This window comes from Diabrotica virgifera, chromosome 9 (assembly GCF_917563875.1).
Source record: "Diabrotica virgifera virgifera chromosome 9, PGI_DIABVI_V3a".
Classification (NCBI taxonomy): domain Eukaryota; kingdom Metazoa; phylum Arthropoda; class Insecta; order Coleoptera; family Chrysomelidae; genus Diabrotica; species Diabrotica virgifera.
In genome coordinates this window covers 68,817,255-68,842,921 of record NC_065451.1, presented here as the reverse complement: position 1 = coordinate 68,842,921, position 25,667 = coordinate 68,817,255, and the positions used below count along the sequence as shown (strand labels likewise).

At 32.3% G+C, this 25,667-nt stretch overlaps 1 protein-coding gene across 2 annotated transcripts in view; it reads left to right on the top strand.

Moving 5' to 3' along the window:
- LOC126892208 (C-type lectin 37Db-like) overlaps window positions 1-25,667 on the top strand; it is a 125,458-nt gene that overhangs the window by 20,183 nt on the left and 79,608 nt on the right. For both annotated transcript variants that reach the window (XM_050661716.1, XM_050661715.1), the window contains exons 2-3: window positions 2,055-2,140; window positions 8,231-8,351. In XM_050661716.1, the coding sequence (XP_050517673.1) occupies window positions 2,055-2,140; window positions 8,231-8,351 (207 nt within the window). The remainder of the gene's footprint in view (window positions 1-2,054; window positions 2,141-8,230; window positions 8,352-25,667) is intronic.

Here is a 25,667-nt window from a genome sequence, read left to right as displayed (position 1 = left end):
TTTACAGATCATATAAACAAGACATAATAAGTAAAGTAACTTGTGAAGCGGTAACAATTAATTTGATTTAAGATGCTAATTAGAGGGTGATTTTCCCGAATGTTTTTGACCAAAAAAAAAGGGACCAACTTTATTTTGAGCGTAACTTGCTTATAGTAGGGGAGGAAAGTATGCTAAATTTGCAGTGGCTCGAGCATTATGGGACCTATTGGGTTGTGAAGTTTGGGTCGTAAAACCAAAAAAAGTTAAGTTTTCCATAAAGTGGAGGATTTTTAAGTTGCTTATTTTTACGTAAAGAATCCAAATCTGAAATAAAAGATGGGGGCTTCTATTTAAGATTATAAAGTAACCCCCACCCTACCTCCGTGGGGAGTCGTGTTTGGTGCCATTCGATAGATTTTTCACAAATATTGAATATGTGTATTTTTCAATTTTTCGATCTGATGTTCATTTCGCAAAATATCGCGGGGTTCGTCTATAAAATTTTAAATTTATCCCCCACCCCTCTCCGTGAAGGGGCATGCTTGGTATCATTCGATAGATTTTTGATAAATATTGAAAATGTATTTTTTAGTTTTTCAATCTGACGTTCATTTCGCGAAATATTCGTTTGTTTTTTGAAACTTTGTGACTCGCCCAAATTGTCAGATTTTTTAAATATAAACTGCTTCGCATATACTTAACTTACCTTATTAGTCCTGTCGCTAGGGGGTACAACGGCCTCCTTTATTCAGATGGACTTACCCAAGTTTTTTTATGTACCTATTTTGACGCGTAGAACACGAATATTTTGGGTAACAGTTGATCCGGATGTCGATAAGATTGTTATAAACAAAGAACTTGAGGAATTACAAAACATCTATTTTTCGCGTAACAAAACATTTTTTTGTATTTTTTGGCCCATTCTAAGCAAAAAATGTTCTTATAAGTATTTTCGTAGGATGCATAGTTTTCGAGATAAAAGCGGTTGAACTTTCAAAAAATCGAAAAATTGCAATTTTTGAACCCGAATAACTTTTGATTAAAAAATAAAATAGCAATTCTTACCGTATTTGAAAGTTCAAGTCAAATTATACCAATTTTGATTATTTGCATAGCTAAAAATAAATTTTTTTATTGTCAAACAAAGCTATAAACAAATAGTGTTTCCCGTGAACAGCGCATGCCTTTTAATGAAATAGCCTGTTTGTAGCGCGCCTGTGCCCCCCCTAGCGCCCCCCCCCCCCCGGCGACAGGACTTTATCTTAATCTTTTTCTAAGGATAGATTTTAGATTTTTTTCGGATTCCTTTAACCAACTCCCTTGTATTAAGAGCCAATATATGGTAGAGGTACATTTACGGGCTACAAGGTTTCTTCCCATATGATAATCTCACTCGCTCGAGTAACTGCAAAAATCCCCGCTTGGGCTCCCGTACCATTACGTTTGATACTAGAAACTTTTTTAAAAAACAAAAATAAATATTTTTTTGAACACTTTAAAAAAGGTGTAATGAGTTTTCCCCAAAAAGTGTATCATTTTTTGGTTATTTCACGTTGAAATATTTGCTTTGAAATTTGACGGCTATGAACCTATTTTTCATTACCTACAACTTTGCTTCTACTGTATCTAGAGAGTTCATGCATACTGCATACACCATTTTTTCACTTTTTTAGAAGCTATATTTTGGCTAGGAATCATTTTTCCATAAATTACTTACTTTTTGAGTTATTTGCCAAAAACCGCCTAAAAACGTGTTTACTTTTTGTTGAAAAATGAACATATTTACTCGCAATTAACTCGAAAAGTATTAACTTAGCGAAAAAATTCTAAAGAACAAAAATTGCTTAGAATTATGTAGTTTATCCATTTCCGGACTTATTCTGAAAGTATATTTTTTTAACCCCCGAGAAGGGCTGAAATTCATCCCCAGGTCAAAAGCACACATCGACACACCATCACTTTGTGTGTACATATGTGCATGCCTTTCATATTAATGTAATTGATTCTATAAAATTTGGAACAAAAACCGTGATTTAATGTACTAATAATAAATAATAAACTTTCGTTTTTAGAAACATTTGGATTAACACAGCCAATACCAACCCTCAAATTGTACCGTCTAGGACAGAAAAGCTATTACCTGGGTAATATTTTTAAAGTAAGTTTGCCTGAATGATTCTCCGTTTAATTTTTTTATTCTTATTCTAATTCATGGAGTTCTTGGTCATCAGCTAGCCTAAAAGTCCAGTGAAATAAGGATTTTTTCAGGACACCGAAATTTCCAGGTAGCTGACAACTTTTTAGTTATTGTAGACCTATAGGAAGAAAATCTACCTGTTTCCTGCCTAGAGTTCGGAGCCGTTTTTGAATGATTAACAAACAATTAAGTGCAAAAAACGCGATTTTTTCGATTTTTTGCACTCCCTTAAGACGATAAATAGTTGACATTAGTGATGTAACGAATGTCATTTTTTGAACATTCGCGAATACGAATGCGGATGCGAATATCAGCTACTACTGACATTCGCGAATGCGGATGCGAATGCAAATAATCAGTTTTTTGAATTTGTTTCTATTTTTGTAATGTTTTCTAAATTTATAATTTAGAATTTAGTAGAATTTAATTGATATTTAGTGTATATCAATCTGAATCCGAGTTACCGAAACCTCGATAACTCGGATTAGTCGGGACCGCGGCCGATCCGGGGGGACCGCGGCCGATCCGGATTATAGATAATCTGGGTTAGCCGGAGAATATGGTAAAATTAATAAAATACGGTATACTTACAGATAAACTCCGTTATAATTGAAATAACATGAAATATACAGGGTGTCCCGAAAAGATTGGTCATAAATTATACAACACATTCTGGGGTCAAAAATAGTTCGATTGAACCTAACTTACCTTAGTACAAATGTGCTCATAAAAAAAGTTACAGCCCTTTGAAGTTACAAAATAAAAATCGATTGTTTTCAATATATCGAAAACTATTAGAGATTTTTTATTGAAAATGGCCATGTATTATTCTTATGGCAGGAACATCTTAAAACAAAATTATAGTGAAATTTGTCCACCCCATAAAAAATTTATGGGGATTTTGTTCCGTTAACCCCCCCCCCCCAAACTTTTTTGTACGTTCCAATTAATTCATTATTGTGGTACCATTAGTTAAACACAACGTTTTTAAAACTTTTTTGTCTCTTAGTATTTTTTCGATAAGCCAGTTTTTATCGAGATGCGGCTTATTTTTCAATATATTTACGTAAAAATTTTATGGGGGTTTTGTTCCTTTAAACCCCCCAAATGTTTGTGTACGTTCCAATTAAACTATTATTGTGGTACCATTAGTTAAACACAGTGTTTTTAAGACTTTTGCCTCTTAGTATTTTTTTATAAGTCACCTTTTATCGAGATGTAGCTTATTTTTCAAAATATATCTAAAAATATAAATTATAAATAAATTTTCAGATTATTAACAGGTCTCTATAACCGTACTTAACCATATACAAATATGTGGTGGATTCGACAAATATTCAAAATATCTCGATAAACACTGATTTATCGAAAAAGTACTAAGAGGCAAAAAAGTTTTAGAAACATTGTGTTTAACTAATGGTGCCACAATAATAATTCAATTAGAACGTACACAAAAGTTTGGGGGGTTTAAGGGAACAAAACCCCATAACATTTTTATGGGGTGCACAAATTTCACTTTAATTTTTATTTTAAGATGTTGCTGCCATAAAAATGCCACATGTCCATTTTCAATAAAAAATCTCTGAGAGTTTTCGATATATGAAAAAAAAATCGATTTTCATTTTGTAACTTCAAAGGGCTGTAACTTTTTTTGTGTGCACTATTGTATATAGGTAAGTGAGGTTCAATCAATCTATTTTGACCCCAGAATCTGTGGTATAATTTATGACCAATCTTTTCGGGACACCCTGTATAATATGCACAGTACCTACACTTCTAAATTATTAAAAACACGCAAACACAAAACTAAACAAACGGAAGCAAACAACACAAGACTGTACTACACACCAAACAGTCACAATCGAAACGATGTTATGAACAGTGAAAACTAAGATACATTGTTTAAAAACTAATTTTTTAAATAATAGTTTTAGTGTTTCTTAAACAATGCTAAGACAGTTTGAAATAAATAAAGGAATAACAGGTGCCTGTTGTTTCCGATAAATCCGAGACAATGACCATCGATCTGCCGCCGCTGCCGTGTGCCATGAGTCATTTTTACTATCGTATACATAGTTCAAATTACACAAATAGACATTATCTCTCAAATATTATAATACATACTATCCCTTGCAAGATAATTCGGATGGAATTCCCCAGATTAAGAGACTGGGCCGATATCGAGCACAAAATAATCTGGGGAATTCCATCGGAATTATCTTGCAACGGATAGTACATTTTTATTGTTGAAATGTGTGTCTGATGAAAATCGGTCCGGATTAGCCAGACTTCCGGGATATCGGGGGCCGACTTCTCGGTGTTCCACTGTAATACCAAATAATAAAATAACATGAAGACTGATAACGTGATTATACGAGGTTAAGTTACCTTTTCTTTATAAAAAAAAAGATAAGATGTGAATAGATTTTAATTTTATTAATCTAATATTAGCTTTGTTCTAGCATCAGTTTCAAACGGTTTGAAACCATCAGCTAATAGTGGACCAGCGCGAGTAGAGGGGATAGCACTGGTGACTGTATTATGTTCTCTCACTGACCAACTGTTTGCTGACGGTTTCTGATTAGTTTGACTGTTTGCTAGAACAAACCTATTATCTTCAAATTATTTTCCTTTCCGATATTACAACATTCGCACAAACTTCGCTAATGCGAGCGCGAATATGCAAAAATATGCGAATATTCGCGAATGCAAATGCGAATACGAATATTCGTTACATCACTAGTTGACATCACATTACAAAATTAATTAGAACATTTAAAAACCTTCAAAAGCTCAATTGATGCCATGGGATTTGTAGTTTTTGTTAAAAAAATTTCCCAAATATTGTATCTTCATAGGACCCTCTTCGAATTTTCAAAAATGTAGTTCAAATGGCTACTAGGGGGAACCTACAAATCCACCGAGTGCAAATACCGAAAAAGCAATTTCAAACTAATAAAATTTTCTATGTTCTATCTCCAGTTCTACTCAATGGATATTGATCTTTCTTTTTTAATTAGTATGTAATTTCTACGTCTATTATAAATATGCAATTTGTTTATAAATTTATCAATTATTAAACAGTCTAATTTGTTTAAACAATTCTTGAAAAAATAATTTTCTTCCAAAAATATATTTATTTAATCATTAATAATCATAGAAAAAATTAAAGAACACTTTAATAAATAAATTATTTTTAATAAATAATTATTTATTAAAGATAATTTACTTATTTCCAGAGAACGGCAGTTCTCACCAGTGGCGCAAAATACCCCTACGCCCTACATGCGACACTATATGTACACGAAATTTTCGATTTTCTAAATCTGACTGAACTGAAAATTGGGCTAAATCCCATCTTAAAGCTTAAGAAAAGACTCGCCCATCCATATGTCAACTCTCCATTTTGGTCCAAGGGCGTGGATTTTACGGCCCTTCCCATTTAGTATCTGTGTTTCGTTCTCGTCTGCCAAAACTGCCAAAAATTTAAGTCCGACCTTTGCGGTTTCTGATAGTACTGACCTTTCCAACGCATGTCTAATTTTAAAAATCGGTTATACCATTCAAAAGTTACCGAGCTCAGAAGTATGACTCAATTTTTATTTAAAAAGGGGAAAATGTTTGTGGATATGTATGTATGTATGTATGTATGTATGTATGTATGTATGTATGTATGTATGTATGTATGTATGTATGTATGTATGTATGTATGTATGTATGTATGTATGTATGTATGTATGTATGTATGTATGTATGTATGTATGTATGTATGTATGTATGTATGTATGTATGTATGTATGTATGTATGTATGTATGTATGTATGTATGTATGTATGTATGTATGTATGTATGTATGTATGTATGTATGTATGTATGTATGTATGTATGTATGTATGTATGTATGTATGTATGTATGTATGTATGTATGTATGTATGTATGTATGTATGTATGTATGTATGTATGTATGTATGTATGTATGTATGTATGTATGTATGTATGTATGTATGTATGTATGTATGTATGTATGTATGTATGTATGTATGTATGTATGTATGTATGTATGTATGTATGTATGTATGTATGTATGTATGTATGTATGTATGTATGTATGTATGTATGTATGTATGTATGTATGTATGTATGTATGTATGTATGTATGTATGTATGTATGTATGTATGTATGTATGTATGTATGTATGTATGTATGTATGTATGTATGTATGTATGTATGTATGTATGTATGTATGTATGTATGTATGTATGTATGTATGTATGTATGTATGTATGTATGTATGTATGTATGTATGTATGTATGTATGTATGTATGTATGTATGTATGTATGTATGTATGTATGTATGTATGTATGTATGTATGTATGTATGTATGTATGTATGTATGTATGTATGTATGTATGTATGTATGTATGTATGTATGTATGTATGTATGTATGTATGTATGTATGTATGTATGTATGTATGTATGTATGTATGTATGTATGTATGTATGTATGTATGTATGTATGTATGTATGTATGTATGTAGGTGTGTATGTATGTGTGTGGAAAAGTTACACCAATCTTAATTTTTCTTTCTGTGTTTCAAGAGGGGTTCAGGGCCGATTCAGAACCCGTGTAGTTGGTGACTTTTGACCACCCATGACGAAGAGGCAGCGCTGAAAAATCTCTTTGAATTTACTAAAGCTAAATTTTTCACAGTTGATTACTGTGATTGTGTAGAGAAACATACTGCGGTCGGTCAAGCGAAACGTAGAACAGGGGTTACTGAGAGGGTATCAAAGTTGTTTTCCTACGAAGGTAATTAAATTTATTTACTAAGGCTGAAAATCAGTACACACATTCTAAATTGAATATAAATAAAAGTTATTATAGTCGGTCAGCTGTATGAGGGGACAGAGCCGGTCGGTCGGCCCCAATGAATGTACAGGGTTATTCACTATATTTTGACCCCCTTGTAAACTGCTTTATTTACAGAATTAGAAAAAAATGTAAAATACAAAAGTAATTCGATTTTTTAATTATGATTTTTTGACAGATATATCGTACTAGTGCCGGCATCCATCTGGGCGTGATGACGTAATCGACTATTTTTTTAAATGAAAATAGGGGTCGTGTGCTAGCTCATCTGAAAGGTTATTTAATTCTCTATTAGTACTATAAACATTAAGATCATTATTTATACAGGGTCTCCAAAAAAAATTTGAATTAATAATTAAACAATTAATTTAATTAAAAAAATTTTTTTGGACACCGTTTATAATTATTCATGTTTTTATTTATATTACTGAATAGGGAATTGAATAACCTTTCAAATGAGCTAGCACTCGACTCCTATCCCCATTTAAAAAATAGTCGATTACGTCATCACGCCCAAATGGATGACGTCACTAGTACGATATATATGTAAAAAAATCAAAATTTAAAAATAGAATAACTTTTGTATTTTACATTTTTTTCTAATTCTGTAAATAAAGCAGTTTACAAGGGGTCAAAATATAGTGAATAAACCTGTACATTCATTGGGGCCGACCGACCGGCTCTGTCCCGTCATACAGCTGACCGACTATACTAACTTTTATTTATATTTAATTTAGAATATGTGTACTGATTTTCAGCCTTAGTAAATGGATTTAATTACCTTCGTAGGAAAGCAACTTTGATACCCTCTCAGTAACCCCTGTTCTACGTTTCGCTTGACCGACCGCAGTATGTTTCTCTAGACAATCACAGTAATCAACTGTAAAAAATCTAGCTTTAGTAAATTCAAAGAGATTTTTCAGCGCTGCCTCTTGGACTATATAGAGCTAGGCAGATACAAAATGGCTTATTTTTTGGGCGTATATTATATTATCTTAGGTTCAAGGAGAGACAAGAAAACCGCAAATACACCAAATCAATAGCGTTGAGTTAAGCTTTCAAATGGTGCCTAAGTGGTCAAGATCATACATACACACGGCTCAGTATACCCGAAAAACTGAAGAAATCAATTTTGAAAATAAACAGCTTGTTTTATAAATATATTTGATTTTACAGGCTAACCTACTGCAAGCCGAGCAATTCTGCAGATACCATGGTATGAATTTGGTGAATATAGAATCAAAGGAAGAGAACGACTTTTTGCAAAAAATAATCATTGAAACAGGAATGGTCAAAGGTAAATAATAATTTTTAAGACTTGCAATAAAATACATATTGTTATGATATGCTTTCTATTACTTTTATTTTAATTGAGTATTTATTTAATTAATTATTGAATTCACGCAAATCATACATAAACAATTAATAAAAAATCTCAGGGTGCCTCTTTGTCATAAAAATTAACTAAAATTATGGTCCTTATTGGGATAAAATAGGAAAAGGAAATAAATAGAAAAATCATAAATAAGCACATACAAATACCTTTATTATCAAAAGCAATGCTCTGAAAATCTATCAATTAAATCCTGTGGGCATAATTGTCCAAATGAAACTTTTACCATATAATTAATCTAATTTAAACAAATATTTATCGCTTTGTTCTTGATACCATTTATAAAATAAGCTAAACAAACAAATTTAGGTATTTGCAAAACTACCTATACTTCCTATTAAATTATTGAAATGTTGGAATCTTAATTCATATGCTTTACGCAAATATTTTAACTTCTGATTATAAAGAACATCTATCATATAAGTTATTGACTGACCTTTTTGATTCACTCACACACAATGATGTCTCCTCTTGACCCAAACAGCTCTTCCTTGCTGATTATGTTAGGCTACCAATCAAAGCCCTCTCCGTTCTCAGCATCAATCCAGCAGCATACCAGCAAATATTTCTCCAAAACACAAGCCAGGCCGCTTTTGACCAGTACTCGTTCAATAAACTCCAAAACTCTCTCCTCTCTTTCTCTCAATAATAATCTCCTGAGACCCAAGTATCTTTTTTACTTGGTGTCACAAATCATTTTAATAACTATAGTTCTTGTAACTTACTCTCTTGGACTTTACAGAATCAAAGAGGTTTTTCTTCTCAATTTGATTTGTCTCTCGTTCCACTTTTCAGCTACTCTCCACTATCAAACAACCACTAGTACTTGCTTCTGAACTATACGCGAAAACTTTCGACTGCCCTTCTCGGATGACCGCCACACAATGCTTTTTCTTTTCCAAACTGTCTCAACATTCAAACTTCCCTTTCCCCATTCCAAATTGCCAAGCCAATCAGAAACATTTCTCTTTCCACATTCTTCTTTTTCATTCGAAAAACCAGGCATTCTTTCAAACAATACTTCTACTCATCCTAATCACTTTCCGGAAATTATACAAATACTCTTGTGCTTAAAACAAACAGTCTTAAAATTCCAAATCTCTCTACCTTTATTTTTCTAAAAACTAATAATTACAACTACCTGTGGATTTTACCTTCCCGTAACAAACAATCTTTTTAAATTATAATCCGAAATAAATTGTCATTTCACTTCACTGCATTTACAAATGTCTTTAAGTCTTCAGAACTCATTAAGAAGAAACCCACTGCGTAAAAGCTACCTTCTACTAAATAATTACAAATCAATATATAGGGTGTATCAAATTTATGTGCCCGCGTTATAATTAAAAATTTAAATTTTTACTCTATCTTTGATTGATAAAGTGATACATAATAATATATATCTTTTTAATTAGTCATTTATGTGATTATTCTATGTGACTTAAAAATAATGTTCAGCGGAATTATAACCCTCCACCCTCTTCTCCCTCCTCCCCCATAAAAACGTCATTTTTGTTTTTGTTTTTTTAGATGGGATGCAATCAATTTTAAAATTTCAAAAAGTTTACATTTGTAGTTGAGGGCTTTACAAAACATTTATATTTTTTGTTGACTCGTAGGTTGAGAGTACATAACCTCAGAATGCATATTTGTATTTTTTTGAAAAATGCGTATAATTTTTTGTAGAGATGGCTGAAGGATCCTAAAATCGCAGAGGAGGCTGCTGGCCGGAAAATCTCACTTGCTAATGCTCCGCGCAGCCCAGCAGCGTTTAAGGATGGTTTAAGGAGACACGGTCTCCTAAAGCGTCGTTTAAACACAACGATAAGTCACAGCAACTAGTTGTGATGACAAGTTGAAACGCTGTTTAGACGCTGCGATTCAATGCGATACCACCTTCAACCCAACTCCAACTTTGATAAGTTGTGCGATGCACCGTTTACACACAATGATAAGTTGCAACAACTCGATTGACCTTGATAAGTTGTTTGATTTATCGCCGTGTTTAAACGACCCTTTAAGAGCTACATTATCGCTTAACGCACACGTTGCCCGGAGATTGGGCAAGGGCGGCTAATTGGCCAGCAGCCTCATCTGCGATTTTAGGATCCTGACTACAAATAATGAAAAAACTAAAAAAAGTGCGAATTTTGTGATGAAATTTGGTATGTGGGATTAGAATAGTATTTGGAACAACTTGTTCAAATAACTTTTTCCGATATCTGTAATGCAAAGCAAATATCGGTAAATTACTGTGTTTTTGGATTCACAGTAGGCCGCTTTTAGAATTAAAAAAATTCAGTTGAGTATCTTAAAAAATGTATACCTTCAACCTGTATGGACTGCAAAACTTCAAATTTGTATTTATTTTGATATGCATATCTACTTACAGAGATAGAATTGTTAACAAATAAACGACACAAACTTTGGTAATACACTTTTACAATTAGACTAACTATTTTTAAAATGATATGATATTATGAGATTGTGAATTGTGATGATATTATAAAATGTAAATTAAAAATGGTCAAAAAAATGGGGTCTTAAATTAGATTTTTTTGGCGGATTTTTTTTTGCTAGTGCAAATTTGTCTAGATATTTTACAGTTACGTATAGCCTCCCCTATTGTAAAAATCACGAGCCGCCACTGAGGTTATGTATTATACTAACTCATTCCTTTGGTACATTCAAAAATGGGAGAAACACGTTCAAACTCCCAAACGTGTTTTTCCCGTTTTTGAATGTCCCAAATGACTGAAATACTTTAAATTATATATACATAATCTATAAAAAATCCTTGTTATGGTCTATTTTGAAGTCTATAAAATAGTAAAAATCCACAAAAACCCCCTAAAAACCAGTTTTTCGGAGTTTCTAGATGGCGCACCTTACGGAAAAATTTAAAAAATTAACCCTCTAACCGGCAAGCGTTCTTTAAAGAACTCGTCTTTGGAAATCTGAAAAACCTATACCTGAATATTATTATCGTTTAAACTTGTGCCGTTCCGTCCGTCAACAGGTGTTTAACATTTGCTGAAAAGATTAATGCAATCCAAAATTTGGTTTGCACACTGCTTTCAATATTGTTCAAAAAGGCAGTGTAGACGCATCGATAATTATTGGTCGAAACGACCACGTGTTGTATCAAATATAATTTGTATTCTGAATATCCAATCGACTTGGGAATTTTTTTTAGTAAGTAACATAAATGTATTTTATCAATAAAAATTATTAGTTGGATTACAGAAAAAAAAACAGTTGTAAAAAATGTCTGATAAAGTGAAGCGTTCTTTGAAGAACGCTTGCCGGTTCAAGGAAAAAAATTGTGAACTTATTTTTGTTTTTTTATTTTAGAAAGGGATAATTAGTTTGATTATAGAAAAAAAAGTTGTAAAAAATGTTTGACAAAGTGAAGCATTCTTTGAAGAACGCTTGACTATATAATAAAAAATATATTATTACTGAAACCAACTTTTTTTGCTTAATCCGGCAAGTGTTCTTTAAAGAACGCTTCACCGTTTTTACCAAGAAAGTGAGCCAATAAACTTTTTTACCTGTTTTATTGCTTTTTTTAGTTTCTTTTACTAATAATTGCCTAGAGAAAAATTCCCAACTTTCTATCTCTATTATTTCAGTTTTGGCTGCTAGAGGGTTCAATATGGTTTTTGATAAAATTCTGATATAAAAAAATAGACCTGTAGCCATTTCCAAAAAAAGTTATAAGCATTTTTCAAAAAACAAGTAAAAATGCATTTTGATATTATGTATATAAAAAATTCACCTGTTTGTAAAAGCCTCAAATATGTAAATTTTTTGAAATTTCAAATTAATTGCATCCCACATAAAAAAAATAAAAAATGAATAAATTACATTTTTGACGGAGGGTAGAGAGGGAGGGAAAGTGGAAGGTTAAAATTGGGCTAAGGCTTATTTTTTATCGTATAGAACGTATCAAAATATTTCCGGATGACGCACGTTTGGAAAAATCTGAAATAATTAGGAGTACCTATAGTTTTCAATAAAATACACAAAATGAAAAAAAAAAATTAGACCTGCAGCCATCTCCAAAAATAAGTTAAACGCATTTAAAAAAAATGCATTTTGAGGTTATCTACATTCGACCTATGGGTCTATAAAAAATAAACATATTTTGTAAAAGCCTCAAGTCTGTGAATTTTTTCAAGTTTCTAAATTAATTTCATTCCTCCTAAAAAATATAAAAACAAAATAACGTTTTTGACGGTGTGGGAAGGGGGGAGGGTTAAAATTCAGCTGAAACTCATTTTTTAATCACCTCCTACTCTATCTTATCTCCTTCGTAGGGATGTAGTGACGTCATGTTATTTGTTTAACTATTTCTATCCAATTATGTCTCTCTGGTGCGTGTTGTTTTGCTTCGGAGAATGAGTAACCAGTCATGTCCCTTATTTGGTCCGACCATCGAAATGGAGATCTTTCTCTGGATCTTTTGTCCTCTACGTTGCCTTCAACTATCATTCATTCCATGCCCTTTGTTCTTCTAGTTATATGTCCAAAATATCTCGGTATATTTTGGTTGGTAGTTGTGGTGAGTCTAGTTTTTATAATGCGTTTTTAATCGTATAGAACAGCGATTCTCAATCTGTGGTACATGTACCACTAGTGGTACATATCATTATTTGCGGTGATACAAAAACGCACAAACAGCCCATTATTATAGTTAATTAGATTACCTAGCTAGATATGTATTTCAGTTACGTGGTACCCAAAATAATAAAAATTATTTTGCGGTACATGATTCAAAAAGATTGAGAACCACTGGTATGGAACGTAAAAAAATTAAAAAATTTAATTTTGAGAATAAGAGATTTTTGCCTATTTTAACAGGGGGTAATCTTTAAGGTTATGCCTTGTTGTTGCAGGTTCCTTATCGTGAAAACTAACAAACTTTCAAGTGGCATGAAGAATAAAATCACAGGCACTTACCTATTAACATTAAGCTGCGTTGACATGGGTCAAGTAAACTGAACGCTCAAAAAGGTGTACCTACATGTTTTAATTAACTTGGAAGCATTTCAGTAAAAAATGGCGCCGATAGAGATTCATCGCGGTATTTTAGATGCAGTTCTATGTATTTCTACTGAATTGAAAAAAAAAATTGTCAAAAGTAAAACTGTGCGGCGCAAAAGAAGATTCTGGTGTAGAGAATGGATTTAACCGTTGATTGATGTATTGGGGTATGGGGGTATTAACATGGGGATAAACCCATATTAATATTTCGATCTTCAAGAGATGAAGAACCAGAAGATTATAAAAATTTCTAAGAATGACTGAGGAGCAATTAAACTTTTTATTGGAAAGAGTAATAATACATATTATACAGGGTGTCCCGAAAAGATTGGTCATAAATTATTATACTACAGATTCTGGGATCAAAAATAGGTTGATTGACCTCACTTACCTATATACAATAGTGCACACAAAAAAAAGTTACAGCTCTTTGAAGTTACAAAATGAAAATTGATTTTTTTTCATATATAGAAAACTCTTAGAGAATTTTTATTGAAAATGGACATGTGGCATTCTTATGGCGGGATCATCTTAAAAAAAACAACAGTGAAATTTGTACACTCCATAAAAATTTTATGGGGTTTTGTTCCCTTAAACCCCCTTAAACTTTTGTGTACGTTCCAATTGAATTATTATTGTGGTACCATTAGTTAAACACAATGGTTTTAAAACTTTTTTGCCTCTTAGAATTTTTTCGATAAGCCAGTTTTTATCGAGATGAAGCTTATTTTTAATATGTTTACATAAAAATTTTATGGGGGTTTCGTTGCTTTAAACCCCCCAAATGTTTGTGTACGTTCCAACTAAACTTTTATTGCGGTACCATTAGTTAAACACAGTGTTTTTAAAACTTTTTTGCCTCTTAGTATTTTTTCATATTATAAAAATGTAAATTATAAATGTTTCATATTATTACCAGGTCTCTATAATCGTACTTATACATTACAAACGGTGCCACCCAAAATCCCGACAGCCAAAATCCCGACAGTCAAAATCCCGACAGCCAAAATCCCGACGGCCAAAATCCCGACAGCCAAAATCCCGACGGCCAAAACACCGACACGCCAGAATCCCGACAGGCCAAAATAACGACATGTAAATTATTATGTATTTTAAAAGAAAAAATTATTTAAACACTTCATTTTATAATATAAAAGCTATACTTACTGAAATGGAAGGTTGTAAGTGACATGATAATATCTATTATATGAAAGTAAACTTGAATTCAGGATTTGATTATACACAGTATATTATTGGACTATATATTGGCAAAAAAATAATTTAATTCATATACCCATGTTAGAAATTTTATTTAGAAAATTAATTCATAATAAATGGTAAATACTTTTGTTTAGTAACAAAAAATAAAAAACAGATGGCCCTTTAAAAAGAAACTTATCAAACCTGTCGGGATTCTGGCCCGTCGGGATTTTGGCCTGTCGGGATTCTGGCGTGTCGGGATTGTGGCTGTCGGGATTTTGATTGTCGGGATTTTGGGGTGGACCCCATTACAAATATGTGGTGGATTTGACAAATATTCAAAATATCTCGATAAAAACTGGCTTTTCGAGAAAGTACGAAGAGGCAAAAAAGTTTTAAAAACATTATGTTTAGCCAATCCTCCTCCTCTATCTGTTCTCCTTCGTAAGAATGTAGTGGCGTCATGTAAGTCGTTTGACTATTTTTGCCCAGTTCTCTCTCTCCTGTGCGTGTTGTTTTGCTTCGGAGAATGAGTAACCGGTCATGTCCTTTATTTGGTCCGACCATCGTAATGGAGATCTTCCTCTGGATCTTCTGCCCTGTACGTTGCCTTCAACTATCATTCGTTCCATGCCTTCTCTTCTTCTAGTTATATGTCCAAAATATCTCAGTATATTTTGGTTGATAGTTGTGCTGAGTCTAGTTTTTATGTTAAGTTCGGCTAATATTGAATTATTTGTGCGAGGTGCGGTCCATGGTATGCGCAACATTCTCCGGTAGACCCACATTTCAAATGAAATTATACGTTTTGAATCTGCTTTTTTGATGGTCCAAGTCTCTGAAGCGTATGTGGCGATAGGAAATATTAACGCTCGGACAAGGCGTAATTTTGTGTTTTTTGTAATGTCAGTATTCTTCCATATTTTTGTGAGTTTGGCTGTTGCCGATCTGGCCATTACGATGAGCCTACGGATCTCGTCTTCGCATCCTCCACTGTTAGTAATAACGGAGCCCAAGTAATTAAATATTCTGACCACTTCGTAACCTGCCAAGTCTCTTATCTCCAGTTGGTTGTTTCTGATTCTATCGATGATCATTACTTTGGTTTTCTGTATATTTATTTTCAAACCATATCACCGTTCCTAGCCTATTCATAATTTCTTCCAGTTCTTCTGGTGAAGACGCCAATATAACGGTGTCATCAGCATAACGTAGGTTTTTTATTTTTCTTCCTCCTATCGTTGCTCCACCTTGCCATTCCTCAAAAACTTGACGCCTAATGTGTTCACTATATATATATATATATATATATATATATATATATATATATATATATATATATATATATATATATATATATATATATATATATTGAATAGAATGGGGGATATTATACATCCCTGCCGTACTCCAGATTTTAATTTGAAGTTTTTCGAAACCACATTATTAACTCTTACATTAGCGGTATTATTTACGTAAAGTGCTTGTAATAGATAGATTAGATGTTCTGGCGTACCCATTTCTTTAAGTATATGCCACATTTTGTCCCATTTTACGTTATCGAAGGCTTTGGAGTAGTCAACAAAGCACAAATATGTTTCTATGTTAAACTCTCGAGATTTTTCGATAATTTGACGAATATTAAGAATGTGTTCTCTGGGACGAATCCGCATTGTTCTTGGGAATTTGCGGTAAGAGAATGGATTTTAATCTTTCATTGATTATTGTTAGAAGTACTTTGCTCGCGTGAGATATCAACGCTACTGTACGGTAATTACTGCAATCTGTCGGAGAACCTTTTTTGTATATGGAAATAAACGTGAGTTTACCCCAGTCATTTGGCCACTTTCCGGTATTCCAGATCTCATTGCAAATTTTAAGCATTACTTCCGTCCCTAATTCTCCCATTTCTTTGTGTATTTCAGCTGTTATTCCAATAGTACTACAATAATAATTTAATAGGAACATACACAAAAGTTTAGGGGGGTTTAAGGGAACAAAACCCCCATAAAATTTTTATGGGGTGCACAAATTTCACTATAATTTTTTTTTAAGATGCTTATACCATAAGAATGCTACATGTCAATTTTCAGTAAAAAATCTCTAATAGTTTTCGATATATTAAAAAAAAATTGATTTTCATCTTGTAACTTCAAAGGGCAACTTTTTTTATGTGCACATTTGTACTAAGGTAAGTAAGGTTCAATCAACCTATTTTTGAACCCAGAATCTGTGGTTTAATGTATGACCAACCTTTTCGGGACACCCTGTATATTGGACTTAATAAAGTGCTTTGAATTTATGCTCATAGTATTCTTAGATAAACAGAATGACTCAAGAGTCCCTTGCAAATATTGGTGATCTTCCTTGTTTCATAGTCATGTCTTGATTTGTTGAAGTTAAATATTTTAATTGTTATGCAAATAGTTACTAGGTTCTTTCTGAAGCAATTCAAGGACTAGGTGGGATATTTTACGAACCATTTTGTAAAACCAAATATCGCGTAAATTTAAAAAATCAGTTGAAGTAGAAATAAATTTTTCCCTTTCCAAATATATTATGTACTCAGAAGCCATAAGTTTTTGTTAAACAAAAATATTTTGAACACCATCGAATAGTATTATGTTAGCACAATTCCAAATAATATCATTTATATTACTTGTTACCCGCAAATCTCGATTTCCATTTTCTAAACTTTTTATATTCCACAAACATGGATATTTTTCATAAGCTACAACAAATTTTCATAAGCTACAACTGAATTTGTCGACTTGAACGAAAAGTTGAAGCGTGTTCAACTGACGATTCTTTCAAGTGAAATGAATCAACTCAGATGAATTGAGGGTTTAGATGTTCAAAGAGCGTTCAACTCACTTTAATTCAAGTGAGTTGATCAAGTCAGTTGAATTCAAATGAATTGAACGTTTAAAAAAGTTTACGTGTATTATTTGACATGAAAGCATTTCAGTAAAAAAATGGCGCCAACAAAGATCCATCGCGGTATTTTATATGCAGCCCTAGTCCTATGTACTGCTAGATTCTGGTGTAGAGAATGGATTAAACGTAGAAGTGGACAAACTAGCTGCGCAGATTGCGGAGCAATTTAACTTTTTATGTTGTTCTGAAGCTATTTCCTTGTGGCATTTTTATGATTAACTATTTAGTGGGAAATAAGCCACAATTAAATTGAAAAAATAATTTTATTAACGTTTCGAAGCCCAAATAGGGTTTCGTTGTCAAAATACAAAATACTACTAAAATTAACAAAAATGTTGTTGCTAAGTAAAAAAATTCTTCTAATAATATATTTAATCTGACTCATTTATATTGGCAATTCAGACGTATATGAACAACAATGAATAAGAAAGAACAAAGAATTGCATTTATATAGAGCCAAAATTACTTGTTCTAACGAAAATTCATTTTTAGAAGAAAAACAATTGTTAACATCTGTTTTATTAAAAAATGATTATCCTTTATCGTTTATAAATAAGGAATTGTCAAGATTGGATCGAATGGAACAGAACAACTTTAAACGGGATCCTACAACATTCACAAGAAATAATACGAGGAAAATATCAATACCATATATAAAAGGACTATCCGAGAAACTTAAAACAATAGGAAATAAATTCAACATTTCAACAACATTCAAAACAACAAACACATTGAGATCTATTCTATCTAAAACTAAACCTAACAATGAACAAGAAAGAACAAATAATTGCATTTATAAACTACCTTGTGAATGCGAACAATTTTATTTAGGTCAAACATCAAGACCATTAAACGTTAGAATAAGTGACCATCAGTCTTATATTAAAAATAGAGAATTTGATAGATCTCAAATATGTCAACACGCATATGATAATGGACAAATGGACATAGAGTTCAGTGGAGAGATTTAAGTACAGTCCTGAAAGAATCAGATAGTAAAAAGAGAAAAATCAAAGAAGCGGCTCTAATTTTGCTAAATGAAACCAATTGTGTCGCAAATTCCTCGGTAGAATGTGGGTAGAATGCAGTAGGATGTGGTTACCCATACTGAAAGAGGAAGCCAATAGAAAGAAAATACCACGATTAGTAAGTCAATAACATATCGAGTTAGTACAAATTTTATATTTTAGTATTACTTATTATATATCTATGTATTATTAATATTATTTATAATTTAAACATATTAAAGTCAGAATTTGGTATTAGTTTTTTGAAAGTAAATTAAATGTAAGACCAAATACTTACGATGTCGGGATAGTATCACGAGGTTTTTTCCTGGTTTTCCCTCGTGATTTACTATGGAATCTCTAACGCGAGAATTTTACTGTCATCGTTGCATTTGGTTGTCTTTTTAAAGACAGATCACATGCTATGATTTTTTTGCGACGGATATTCTTGAGTTGGGATTGATTTCATGTAATCGAATGAACTATCTTTTAGTAAAGTCGACCCAGGAACGCAACTCATAAATATTGCCGATATCATTTTAAAGTCTTCTACTTTAAAATGTATAATATACGTCTGAATTGCCAATATAAATGAGTCAGATTAAATAAATTATTAGAAGAATTTTTTTACTTAGCAACAACATTTTTGTTTATTTTAGTAGTATTTTGTATTTTGACAGCGAAACCCGATTTGGGCTTCGAAACGTTAATAAAATTATTTTTTCAATTTAATTGCGGCTTATTTCCCACTAAATAGTTAATTAACTTTTTTATTGAAAAAAGTAACACCAAAACTCAAAAACAAACAATTTTATGCGACAAGCGATTACTTCTACATTAAAATTAGAAAAACACTTCGTTACTTATAATCCGGTCAACATAGACATCAAAATGCTTGGCAAATAACAAAAATTGCCGGAGAGCCAAATTTTGGTGGAGAGCTAGGGTATACCATAACAAATAAAGTTTAAAAAGTCCCCATCGATCCCCTGTGTGCGTCAAAAGTTATTCGGGGTCAAAGGTCAAAATTTGAGATTTTTTGGATTTTTTTCGAAAACGGTAAGTTTTATCAAAAAAAAACCTTAAACCAAAGTTGTAGATCTTAAAATTCTCTACAAAAATAGTCCTTACTATTTTTTTCCTAAGAGTTGCCATTCCTGAGATATCGCGATTCAAAGAGTCACATTATATATGATGTGCACACGTTTCCACACCACCTGTGAGGTAGTGTACTCGGCGCGTTTTTTTACCGTGGTTTTCCCTGTAGGCCTACTCCACTAACTGTTTTGACAATTTTAGGATAATTTAAGGAAACAATGCCGGTCAAGTTCTAGATATTACCTTATTATTGATATTGATTATTGATATTGCTATTGATTATTAGGTTAACTATTGTTTTGATTTCTTTAGATATTTTAATCAGATTTATATTCTTGAAAGTCTACTTCAACAGTCAAGTCTTCTTCGATTTCATCTTCTTCCTCTTCCTCTTGCGGGATGTTCAAAAATTGTTCAAATGTGACTGAGTCATTGGTCTCTTCATTAAAATCACAGGAGTCTTCCTCTGTTGTACTAAACTGAACATTTGAGCAAGACTGACCTTGGCAGTTGGTACACACTAGAGAACACAGCAACCCAACTTTTTTACATCCACATTTGGCACTACAACCTTTTTTGCAATTGCAAAAAATAGTGTTAAGGAGTTTTTCTGGAGCAGGTGGGAGTAAGGTTTTAATGGGTTCCAGAGTATTATCTATTAATTTCCAACCCCAGTCTTCTGGATTCAGTTCATTGCCTAGCCATGTTTGAACTTGATAATATACTCGATACAAATGTTGAAAAGCAGATGCTGATGTTGGAGGAAGACATGATAGTTGTACTTGTTTCATGTTTCGCGTATTTTCTACAAAAGTTAAGTATCGGTATTTATCAAGACAAATATTTTTTTTGGAGCTCCATAAACCGCAAGAAGAAAGCGAATTCCTTCCGTAATTATTGTTTGCGGTGTAGAATCAAGTTCTGTAAAAACTTTACAGCAGTCAGCCAAATCTTTTTTTTTTCGAATAATTTAAGTACTGACGTTTTGCCCCTTCTGTACATTGCGGACGTAGTGTCGCAGCCGGTTATCGCATGTAAAAGTAAAATGTACTTTTGGCATTTGGGATAAACCGATAAACTATTCGAAGAATATATCTCTGTTCGCTGTTGAGCCCTTCCAGGTTTCAGAAAATAAATAACTTTATCTACTGGAGTCCTTGCAGTAATCAGTACCAACAAATCAACACCTTCAGCAACTACAATTGTTGTGTTTGTTGCCTTAAATTTTTCAATTGCTGTCTCAATTATAAGGACATCTGCGTCATTTTTAGCTTATTTCACTTCAATATTCGCAGCTGTTAATTTGTCAGTTAACATTTCAGCTTTCTTTCAGCTTTCTTCTCGCGGTTTATGGAGCTCCAAAAAAAATTATTTGTCTTGATAAATACCGATACTTAACTTTTGTAAAAAATACGCGAAACAAGAAACAAGTACAACTATCATGTCTTCCTCCAACATCAGCATCTGCTTTTCAACATTTGTATCGAGTATATTATCAAGTTCAAACATGGCTAGGCAATGAACTGAATCCAGAAGACTGGGGTTGGCAATTAATAGATAATACTCTGGAACCGATTAAAACCTTACTCCCACCTGCTCCAGAAAAACTCCTTAACACTATTTTTTGCAATTGCAAAAAAGGTTGTAGTGCCAAATGTGGATGTAAAAAAGTCGGGTTGCTGTGTTCTCTAGTGTGTACCAACTGCCAAGGTCAGTCCTGCTCAAATGTCCAGTTTAGTACAACAGAGGAAGACTCCTGTGATTTTAATGAAGAGGCCAATGACTCAGTCACATTTGAACAATTTTTGAACATCCAGCAAGAGGAAGAGGAAGAAGATGAAATCGAAGAAGACTTGACTTTTGAAGTAGACTTTCAAGAATATGAATCTGATTAAAATATCTAAAGAAATCAAAACAATAGTTAACCTAATAATCAATAGCAATATCAATAATCAATATCAATAATAAGGTAATATCTAGAACTTGACCGGTATTGTTTCCTTAAATTATCCTAAAATTGTCAAAACAGTTAGTGGAGTAGGCCTACAGGGGAAACCACGGTAAAAAAAACGCGCCGAGTACACTACCTCACAGGTGGTGTGGAAACGTGTGCACATCATGTATAATGTGACTCTTTGAATCGCGATATCTCAGGAATGGCAACTCTTAGGAAAAAAATAGTAAGGACTATTTTTGTAGAGATTTTTAAGATCTACAACTTTGGTTTAAGGTTTTTTTTTGATAAAACTTACCATTTTCGAAAAAAATCCAAAAAATCTCAAATTTTGACCTTTGACCCCGAATAACTTTTGACGCACAAATGGGATCGATGGGGACTTTTTAAACTTTATTTGTTATGGCATACCCTAGCTCTCCACCAAAATTTGGCTCTCCGGCAATTTTTGTTATTTGAAATGTCTATATAGACCGGGTTATTAGCAACTGGTGACTTTTACAATTACCATGCACATGAGGGTCTGAGGGTACATATATTCTTGTGTTCCTGAACTCCTTATTCTATTTTTTTATTTTTCTAGCTTCCGTAGCATAAGTTGTTCGAATACCTTTTATACGATTTTTAACTTCCACTGGAATCCTGAGAAAACTAATACGAATTTTTGAAAAATTTAAACACAGAATGAAAGATTACATTATTACCGAGTGCCGAAAGTCCCTGAAAACTTCTATAATGTTTAATTTAATAAGTTACAGGGGTGAAAAAAGGAGAAAATTTAGTGTGATTTTTAATTTCAAATATTTCATTCAAAAGAATCTTTTTGTTTATTCTAAGAATGTAATCTTTCATTCTGCCCTCGGTAAGAATGTAATTTTTCATTCTGCGTTTAAATTTTTCAAAAATATTTATTAATTTTCTCAAGAATCGAAAAATATTAATGCATTTAAATATTATTGTACCAAGATTTTGCGCCTACTCCCTTAAGGAGAAAATCATTTATCAAATTTATCATTTTTTAAGGATATTCGTTGTGGTGTTTTTTTAGAACCTGTCATCTCTTTGATTTTTTTTTATGTAAATTAAAGCTATCATACTTTTTATCTAGATCTTCTATTTCTTTGCAGCTGTCTGATCTCTTTTGCCTCTCAAATTTCTCTGAATTTCTTTGTACTTATTATGGTATTATTATTATTACGTTATATGGCATGATCTGTTTTAATTCGCAGTCATTTTTAGATATTTCGGTTTCTACACTTAGCATTTATCAATTACTTGCTTCAATATTGTTGTAGTTTGGCTTAATAGTTTTATATAGTAGTATAGCGTATAATATATGGTGTATTCTACGAATAAACGACTGTTTAGTATTATCGTGACAACGAATATTTTAGTGTGCAACATAAGAAGTACGAAAGTATTTTGCTCTAATAATTACTCCAATAAACAATAATATAATTTGCAATTTACCAGTGGCGTACTGAGCATGGTTCAGCGGGTTCCGCGGAACCAGGGCCTGGGCCCCGCAGGGGCCCGCCTTAACGCGCTTTTTGCTTCTTTTTTTTTTCTACTTTGTTTGGGACATTTTGAACTACACTAGTAGACACTATGAAATGTAACTGCTTAATAAATTTTAATTTTGGTGTAGGTATTTATAAATAAAAACAAAAAATACCTATCCATCCAAAAATTTGAAAACCAAATTTATTAAGTAACACAGACAACGTTATTTTTGTAAGGTTCCTTCATTTTACCTGCTAAACAAAGCCCTTGTCTCAACACTTGTTTAAAGAATCACCGCCGTTGCATGCCTAACTCGTCGTTTGATTGATATCAACCTCACCTATCCAAGTTTTTTTTATATTTGTTTATTTAAGGGTTTTATCTCCCTAGAGATTTGTATGTAATTGTCTAACTTATTAATAAATGTATCATAATATGCAATTTGAAAATCTATTTTTTTGATATAAATTTCATTCCAATATTCATTTTTTAAAAGCTCTAGTAGTTTTTCGATATTAGTTTTTAATTAATTATGAATGACTGGAGATTTAGATGTAGGACATTTTTGAATTTTATTATTTATAAAAACGGCTGGCGTAAAGTGATCAGTCATGTCAGTATGAAAAACGATAGGATTAATATTAATTGACTGCTTTAATAGTCCATTTACTCACAGTAAAATATTGCAAAAGCTTCAAACCAAAAAAGTTTAAAGATCGTCTGGATAGACATGAAATTTGGCATACACATAGCTAATAATGTCAAAGAAAAAACGAGATATTGTGCCGATGCAGAGCTTATTTTACTTCAAATCAGGCCCGAGGCACTACACAATTTTTGGGCCCCTAAATAAGATTTAATAATAATAATAATAAGTTTTTTAAACGAATTAATTATTTAATAGAAATAAAGTTGCACCAGAATTTTAAATTTGTATAAACAATAAATAAAATTTATATTCAAACAATTAAACATTGTTTAAATACAGTTTGTCGTATTTAAGATGAAGACAGCTCTATATTTCGGCTATCAAAATAAATACAGATTTGAAGTTTTGCACAGTCATACTTGCAAAAGTTTCACGTTTTTTAAGATACTCAACTGAAATTGAAATTTAAATTTTAATCGCGGCCTACTGCGAATCCAAAACGGTAAATTTTCTATATTTTGCTTCACGTTACAATATTGGAAAAAGTTATTTGAAAAAACTCCCAAATCTTATTCTAACCGCACATACCAATTATTTGCATGACAAAATTCGCACTTTGAGCTTTTTCAGTACCTATTTTCAGTCAGGACCCCAATCTCCGGACCAGCCATTGTTAAGTTTTAGGGTCCTGACTACAAATAATGAAAAAACTAAAAGTACGAATTTTGTCATACAAGTTGATATGTGTGGTTAGAATTAGATTTGGAAATTTTTCCAAATAACTTTTTCTGATATCTCTAACGTGAAGCAAAATATAGATAATTTACCCCGTTTTTGGATTCGTAGTAGACCGCGATTAAAATTTTAATTTCAGTTAAGTATCTAAAAAAATGTGAACCTTCAACCTGTATGACTGCAAAACTTCAAATCTGTATTTATTTTCATAGCCAAAATATTGGGCTGTCTTCATCTTAAATGCGACACACTGTATATGCGTATGTCATTTCCATTTGTAAATAATTTGGTGGTTGAACCATAAAAGGATAAACCGTTCTTGGATAAAAATTTAATGGTTGCTATTATTCGTTGAAGAACATTTCTCCAATGTTCCTTTTCTTCTAAATATTTTTTTCCATTAATGTTACAATTTGTCCTGCTGTACTACTTCTCTTGACTAACGTATTATTGATGAAATATGTTCAGGAGATCGCTCCTGTTGAATAACTGTCGTATTGATATTTTTCCAGTCATTATACCCATCGAAAGTTAGAAGAACAATAATTTTCGTGGAAATCAGTTTACAAACGTAACAATATAGTCCATTATTTCACGGTTTTTGCTCTAAATTTTAAAGAACCGCTTGGATTGACATGAAATTTGGCATACGCATAGCTTACATGTCAAAGAAAAAAAGTTATATTGTGCCGACGTGTGCTTTTGCCCTGGGGGTGACTTTCACCCCCTCTTGGGGGTGAAAAAATATATGTCCAAAACAACTCCGGAAATGGGTAAACTGACTAATTTTAAGTAACTTTTTTTCTATAGAGCTTTTTCGCCAAGTCAACACTTTTCGAGTTATTTGCGAATGAATATGTTCATTTTTCAACAAAATAACCACATTTTTAGACGGTTTTTCGCAAATAACTCTAAAAGTAAGTACTTTGTCGAAAAAACCGTTCTTAGCAAAAATATAGCCTATACAAAAGTTAAAAAGATGGTGTACGCGTTTGGTCTCTGGATCTCGTAGAACCAGAGTTATAGCCAATGAAATATAGATTCATATTCACCAAATTTCAAATAGAATATTTCGACGTGAAATATCC